The sequence below is a fragment of the Cajanus cajan genome, chromosome 1 (assembly GCF_000230855.2).
Source record: "Cajanus cajan strain Asha chromosome 1, NIPB_CcT2T_4, whole genome shotgun sequence".
Lineage (NCBI taxonomy): Eukaryota > Viridiplantae > Streptophyta > Magnoliopsida > Fabales > Fabaceae > Cajanus > Cajanus cajan.
In genome coordinates, this window is record NC_138517.1 from 2,669,705 (window position 1) to 2,678,277 (window position 8,573).

At 31.1% G+C, this 8,573-nt stretch overlaps 1 protein-coding gene across 1 annotated transcript; it reads left to right on the forward strand.

The window, feature by feature from the left end:
- The first annotated feature begins 242 nt into the window (after positions 1-242).
- Positions 243-7,988, forward strand: SULTR3;5 (sulfate transporter 3;5). The gene is made up of 12 exons (XM_020377651.3): positions 243-997; positions 1,651-1,858; positions 2,530-2,701; positions 3,968-4,033; positions 4,805-4,918; positions 5,032-5,148; positions 5,243-5,369; positions 6,449-6,735; positions 6,921-7,108; positions 7,214-7,287; positions 7,489-7,565; positions 7,671-7,988. Exons 1-12 carry the CDS (start codon positions 640-642, stop codon positions 7,857-7,859), a joined length of 1,977 nt encoding a protein of 658 aa, XP_020233240.1. The 5' UTR covers positions 243-639; the 3' UTR covers positions 7,860-7,988.
- Positions 7,989-8,573: the final 585 nt, after the last annotated feature.

Sequence of the window (8,573 nt, forward strand, 5' to 3'; positions counted from 1 at the left end):
AATAGGTTAATAAGATAAACCTAATTTTTAAAAAAACTATAATAAATAATACATCAAACATATTTTACAAAATTAAAATTTAACGGATTTTATCCCTTCCAGCAGATAAAATATATAAAATATCTTATAATAGACGTAGATGCAACAAATTTTTGTTATTGTTATCATATTGCTTGTTCGGATAAAATATCTTAACAGTTAACACAGAAGAAGGATATATAAGAAACACCGGAGGTTCAGAATTCATGGCAAGGTTTACAGAACAGACAGCACATTGCTGAACTCTAGTCTGCGCTATAACTTTGGTTGTGCAAGAAACAGCGTAAAAGTCAGATCCAAAACCCTTGAAATTCTCCCAATTATCCTTAGAAAAAAGAAAAATAAATAAAAAAAAGAAGAAAAAAACAACGGTGCGTTGAGTCTTGTAAGATATAATTCACTGTTGTGTCGACCACACCTTCCACATAAGCGAAATAGTTGCCACTACTAAAGGCCTATATATACTCTCATTTCCACCACGCGTCTCACACATCAAACACCTTCACAACTTGTTTTGTTCCTTTGCACATATACTCTCTGCTTCTCTTTTGTTCATATTCTGCACATACATACACACCCGAGTCTTGTGTCGTTGTTACTATGGGTTCCATAGGTAACGCCGAGGTTCACAATCACCACCATGATAATGACAACAAAGATCATTATCATGGGGTAAATTTTTCGTCCCAAAGAACATTTGGGACGAAACTAAAGACGGGGTTGAAGGAAGCGTTGTTTCCTGACGACCCCTTTAGACAGTTCAAGAACGAGGAGAAGACATCGAGGAGGGTGATGAAAGGGGTGCAGTACTTCATCCCTATCTTTGAGTGGCTCCCAACTTACAATTGGCGCCTCTTTTGCTCCGACTTGATCGCTGGTTTAACCATCTCAAGCCTTGCCATCCCTCAAGGCATTAGCTATGCCAAACTTGCAGACCTTCCTCCTCTCATTGGCCTTTGTAAGATTCTAATTTCCCTTTATCCCTTTTTGTTTTTTGTTGGTATTAGAAGATTACAATGAAGACAATGAATATCAAAATTTTAGTCTCACACATTACCACTAAGTAAACACTAGTAACTTTTTCTTATATTTTCTTATTCATTGCAATACAAGTTAACAACAATTGTTTGGCATGATGCTTTACATTTCATCAGCATGTTTAGTTACGATTTTTTCCATGTTTGTATTCATTGAGAAGTTATTAGTCATGGTTTTTTCTTGCTTTTGTAACGTATCCAAACACAAACAATCATTAAACCATTGCTTTTCTTCATTTTCTTGAATTTGTGACACATGGTGCATGGATTGAATTGAGGAGATTTTTAAAAACAAAAGAAAAGTTATAATGGGCATCTATATATGATTTGCAAATCATGATCAATAGATTTTGATCATCGGTTAATTAGAATATCTCATGGATTAATTAAATTTATTGATTATCTGGGTAGGTGCGTAGACAGTTACGTAATTTCATTGCCCTTGACAGTTTTTCCTTGTGATTATATAAGGAGTAACCTGCTATTCGACTTTTTAAGGTTACCTTTTTTCGATCAAGTGATAAAGATTTAAGAACACGGGTTTTGATTTGACGTTGTGATGTCATATGATCAGATTCGAGCTTTGTCCCACCTCTAGTATATGCTGTTTTTGGGAGTTCAAGGCACATGGCAGTGGGGACGATAGCAGCAGCATCGTTGCTCATTGGTCAAACCATACAAACGGTGGCAGACCCAGTTGAAGACCCAACGTTGTATCTTCATTTGATTTTCACCACCACCTTTATCACCGGGGTTTTCCAGGCTTGTTTGGGTATTTTCAGGTAATGATTTTGAAAAAGAGGACTAGTCATTTTTTTATATTTTATATATATATATATAACATGTATAACTTTTTCTCACAATAAGTCTCCTATAAAAATAGATTGCTATTTTTGTGACTTCGCGTTTAAATCACAAATCAAATCCTTATCCTTAATTGAAAAACATAACAAACCACTTGAAATAACATTTTTTGGTAAAACTAATCATTTTCCGCAAACCACTCTTTGATGTGGCCATGTAGAATGACCCGGTCAGGGATGTGTTTGGCACCAAAATAGCAAAATAAAACTAACTAAGAAAAGTATGTAGCATGCTATACAATATCAAAATGACTTCTACACACACTAGATGCTATTCAACACACCCAGCGAGAGATAGAAAATATGAGTACGTAATAGATGATATAATGCGCACAGAGATAAATACAATATATATTGTACAAATTATTATACGTGTGTCTTTACTCGAAAAACTATAATACACGATTCCAGCTAATTTTCGTGACATGTAATTGAACTTTACTAATAGTTTTAATAAATTGAAAATTTCAATTATATGTAAAGATCGGTCATTTAAAAAAATGAATGATTTGAGACATGTAACTAAAACTTGATGCAAATTATACATTTTTTTTTGTGGTGGATGATGAGAATGAGAAAACGCATTGCAGGTTGGGGATATTGGTGGATTTCTTTTCGCATTCTACCATCAATGGCTTCATGGGAGGAACAGCAGTAATTCTGATCCTCCAACAACTGAAGGGCATATTTGGCATGAAACATTTCTCATCCAAAACGAACTTGGTGGCAGTGGTGAAGGGCATCGTGACCAATAGACATGAGGTTAGTATGGAACAAATTAGTGACCCTTTTTGTTTTTTTGGCTTGGCTGATCAAAATAGTAAAAGGTTGCCATACAAAATAAAATTATTACATATAAGGATAGTTTCCCAACAATGATAATGATGTTTCAACTCAAATTTGGCCTCTTTGAATAGCACCAAGTTTCACAATCTCACTCACCCACACGTGACCATTATTTATGTAAGGGTACTGTATTTTCAATAAGTATTGGTTAATTAATATATATTTTATCTCCACTACTGGCTTTTAAAGTGAGGTTGCGGTTTCTTTGCACTCAAATTAATTGCTGGAAATTAGGTCCTAACTAATAAGGCCGTAACTGTTGTCTATATATGGCTACAAAGACCTTAGAAATAGTATAACTTTACCTGCAAATTACATTTTTTTTATAAAAAAGATTGATAATTCCTTAATCAGGTTTTTTTTTATTCACCAAAAATATTACAAAGATGTGATAATAATTGAACCTAAATCCTTCTACTACCCTAATTCCATCACCTAACTATTAGGTTGCTCCTAATGATCATTCTTTCCACCAAGTTGATTGGTCATTTAAGAGTAAATTAATATTTCATGTCAAGATTTCATGTAGATTAAACTTTAATTTTAGTTAAATAATACAAGTATTAAACTACTTGCAGTAATAATTTTTAGTGGTAAATTACAATTCAAAACATTGTTTTATTTAACTAAAGTTTAAATATAATGGCAAAAATAACTTATAATTGAAGTATAATACATAATAATAAGTAATAAATTTAATCATTAAGGCACAAATACTTAAAAAAAAACAGAAATTTCCTAATAAACTTGTCCTATTTTATTTAAATCAAAACAACCTGGTAATACTTGGGCACAACAGATCATATAGGATACATCATTTTATATATATATATAAAGCATATCAAGTGAGAGAGAATTTATTATGAGAGATGAGAGGGTTAAAATATAACTCTTAGATTAATTTTCTCTCACTTGATTAAACCCCAAATTTTCTCTCACTTGATTAATCTAAGGATTATATTTTAATCCTCTCATCTTTTATATATATGTGTGGCTCTTGTATATTATCTCAGAGACTTGGCCAATCTTTCAATCTATTCTTTTCCCTTTTAATTCCTTATATATATGCTCACTTGTTTCTTTCGTTTAATCAAAATAGATCATAATCATGAGAAATCGTGTTTTAGAAAAAGAAAATTGTTATTTCTTTCTGTAAATATTTTCTTTTTAATTATCTAACAGATAAGGTGGGAACCTACAGTTCTTGGCGTGATCTTCGTTGCTTTCTTGCAATTTACGCGGCACCTGGTGAGTACCCTCTATTGGCATTTATAGATAGATCATTCTCATCTCAGCTTTCACTTTTGCATACATTTATTTTGTTAATTAAAGAATAGGTAAAAGTGGCATGAGAAGTCTTTTAGTGCGCCACCCAACCTTGTAGTTGGACTTTAAGATTTCTAAATCCAGTCTATGAATATAATTATGGCACGAATACTAATAGTAAAGTCACGTTAGACAAAGAAAATGTGGCAACATTTGACAAAAGCCATACCTCATACTTCACCTTATTATTTTTATTTGTTAATTAAATTAACATGTGTACTATTTTTTTTTAATTAATTATTAACACAAAATATTTATCAACTTTATTAATAGTTAATCACCACCTAAAAACTTAATTATTTATCTTTAGTAAAGTATTTCATTTTAACTATAATTTTTCCATTTAAAAAAAATTTATATGAGATTAAAAGCGGACTTTAATAGTGTCACGGAGGAGTCACAGTTCCCCAAACTTTTATATATATATATATATATATATTATATTTGTATATTATCATATCATTAATTATATTAAAATTAAAAAATTTAAATAAAGAAAATAAGAAATTTTATTATTTTTTTAATTAATAAAAAATTAATTTAGCACCTTCAAATTTTTTATACAAGTTTCGCAACTGTATGAGATAAGACTTTATTTAAAAAAATTAAATTTAGTATGTTTTATCATGACTTTATGGCAGTGTCTCAAAGTTATTATAATGAATTTCACCTTTTTGATGTAATATTTTCCAGAGGAATAAGAATCCAAAACTCTTTTGGGTGCCGGCAATAGCTCCAATGGTGACTATAGTAGTTGCTGGCGTTTTCACATACCTAGTCAAGGGCCAACATCATGGAATTCAAATTGTGAGTTAGATATATAGTCAATCTTTTTCAGTTTTTCTAAGTATCTTATAGACCACAGTTTTGTCTTCTTTTTTTTTTTTTTGTTTCTTATATATGAAGTTGATTATATATAGGTGGGGCATCTAGATAAAGGATTAAATCCCTTGTCCATCCACTATTTGAACTTTAATAGTAAATATTTACCAGCAGTTATGCAAGCTGGTCTTATCACAGGCGTGTTGTCATTAGCGGTAAGCAACTAAAATCTCTACCAATCATCATATTCAATAATATTTTATGATCAATTTTATTCATTTTTTTTTTTTTTTGCTTTTTCTTTATTAGGAAGGAATAGCAATAGGAAGAAGCTTTGCTGTTACTGATAATACACCTCATGATGGGAACAAAGAAATGGTCGCTTTCGGCCTTATGAACTTATTCGGCTCTTTTACTTCATGTTACCTGACTAGTGGTATGTTTCTAATTAATTACCATATCCCATTATAATAATAGGAAAAACATTTTGGTTTTTCAATACATGTTATATCGATCATTGAATGAATTTTGTTAGGCCAAATAACAAAAGAGTGAATCCATTATTTCAATAAAATTATATAAAATTCATTTAATAATAAAGAATGTCTAGTCCAAGTTTTTATATTATCCTTATTTAAAAAACTCAAATATCATATGAATTAGATACAAGATCATAATAAAATATTGGTTAAAACCTTTATTTAGTTCCTTATAATATTTTTTGTTTCAATTTAGTCTCATTTTAATTTTTGGTTTTAATTTGGTCCCTAATAATTTAAATTATTGCAATTTGAGACTTCCGTCCAAATGATTTAAACGGAGTTAACTGTTGGCCAGGTGGATGTCAGGTGAATGCCACGTAGATGCATAGGTGGACGCCAAATTTAATGAATACACTTGGAATCAGAATGGACCGTTCTGAAACCAGAACGGCCCGTTGCATGCACACGATATGTGTTAGTTTTGCAATTGGAACGGGCCGTTCTGAAACCAAAATGGCCCGTTCTGGTGTTAGAACGGGTCGTTCTGGATTCAGAACGTCCCGTTCCAGATGCCAAATTTACACACCAATAGTGTAACCTGAACGGCCCGTTCTAGTTTCAGAACGAGCCATTCTGGTTCCAGGTGTATTCGAGAGAAATTTGATATCCATTTACGTGACATCCACCTGGCATCCACGTGGCCAACAGTTAACTCCGTTTAAATCATTTGGACGGAAGTACCAAATTGCAATAATTTAAATTATTGGGGATCAAATTGAAACAAAAAATTAAAGTGGGACTAAATTGAAACAAAAAAATATTATAAGGGATCAAATAAGGGTTTTAATCTAAAATATATAAATAGAGAAACAATTTTTATTTGATAAGTTGATTTTATTGAATTAATTTGAAATACAAATTCTTAACATAATATTAGATACTATCTTATATCCATATTAACATTAACATGCCAAATATGAATAATTGGTGTATATATGCTAATAATACATTTGGTCCCTTATCTATTTTGTAGGACCGTTTTCCAAGACTGCTGTGAATTACAATGCAGGGTGTAAGACAGCCATGGCAAACGTGGTCCAAGCAATAGTGATGGCCCTCACACTGCAATTTTTGGCGCCACTATTTGGCTACACCCCTCTTGTTGCTCTCTCAGCTATTATTATATCTGCCATGCTTGGACTCATTCATTACGAAGAAGTTATCCATCTCTACAAAGTTGACAAGTTTGATTTTGTTATTTGCATGGCTGCCTTCCTTGGAGTCATCTTTCTAAGCATGGATATTGGCCTCATGATTTCTGTGAGTACCCTTTTTTTATACATTATATAAACATTTTTATACTGTCATGATAATTATTATAAAAATAAATAAAAGTTGCGGTAAATGTATAAAACTTAAATTCGAACTTTATTTTTGTTGTGGTAATATTTTTTTACTGATACAAAATTTGTCTAACTCTTTATTATTCTATTTGTGACATCAAGGTTGGACTTGGGGTTCTTAGAGCACTGTTATATGTGGCTAGACCTGCGCCGTGCAAGCTTGGAAAGTTACCTGAAATAGAATTATATAGAGACACTGAGCAATACAATGTTTCAACATTCCCAGGAGTTCTTGTTATACAACTTGGTTCTCCCGTTTATTTTGCAAATTCTGAGTATGTCAAAGAAAGGTAAATTGTGGATTCACTTGTCAGTAGGCAACAAAAAAAAAAAAAAAACAATCCCTGTGGATCCCAATTGAACATTATTTCTAAATTTCTGAAAATTTGCAATAGGATTATGAGGTATATTCGAAGTGAGCAAAGTTCTACAGGAGATGTTGTTGAACACGTCGTACTCGAATTATCAGGTAAAAAATAGAACAAAAAAAATTACATATTTATTAAAATGTGAATATAAGTCTAACTCAATTTTAAGTAATATAAAATTTATAATATGCGTTATAAAGAATTCTGTTGGATTATATTAAGTTTATATATGAAAAAAAATTGGTGGTTAATATGCTCATGCATAAAATTTCCCCAATTTTAAATGCTTTTTTTTTTTACAGGAGTGACATCCATTGACACAACTGCTATTAAAGGATTGGATGAGACAGTTAAAATATTGGGAAAGAATGCAATTAAGGTACCCCATGAATTTCAAGTATCCTCCAAATTTGATTTTATATATGTAAATGAATCTGAAAGAATCAAGAGTTTAAGTAATTTTTTTTTCTTATATATTGTGTAGGTTTTGTTTGTTAACCCGAGGCTGGAGGTGATGGAGAAGCTTTTAGCATCCAAATTTGTTGACAAAATTGGGAAGGAGTCATTCTATCTAACATTGGATGATGCAGTGATGGCAAGTCAATATTCTCTTCGTTCATCAAAGGCTAATAATAATGAAGAGGTTATGGCTCAAGAAAGTCATCATGCCTAAGTACAACAAACAAATTAAACTAGATTGTACACCACTAGTGAATTGGCTTTTCAATGGCACAAATAAATGTTGTATAATTGTATTGTTATACAGATACAACAATTTATGGAATTGAGAAATTATTTACTAGTGCTTTTCCTATTCTTGAAATTAATAAAACAATCTATAGTAACTTTTAACTGAAAGGTTGGAGATTAACTAACTCGTGTGATAGCAAAAACTTGAAAAACATTAATGTTGGTCACAAATATTTTTGCCAACCATATATTAAATTAGAACCATAAGTAGTGGTGTGTGGAATCGGAGGGGAATATAACCACTTGTATTTTCTCTAGTTTTGGTCTTTCAAGAAGTGTATTCTCCTAATCTAAACCTTTGGAAAAATAAAAGACATTCATACACGAGAGAGCACATGGTTTTCTAATAATATATGTTGCTCTCGTTAAAAATAATTGAATGGTTACCTAAAGTTGATAGAAGAGCGAAAATGATTAATAGATTCTACATCCAATACCCTAGTCACTATGATAAATTTGCATTTTTATTTTCTAAAAGACAATTTCATCTTATCTATAACAAATAGCAAAAGGGAATCTAAATCAAAACACTCATACACTATTTTTTTTTTTTTTAAAGATAATATGTATTGTATTTATTTTTAAGAAAGAAAGATAATTCGACACGAGTTAGATATATATATAGGTAACAAATTAA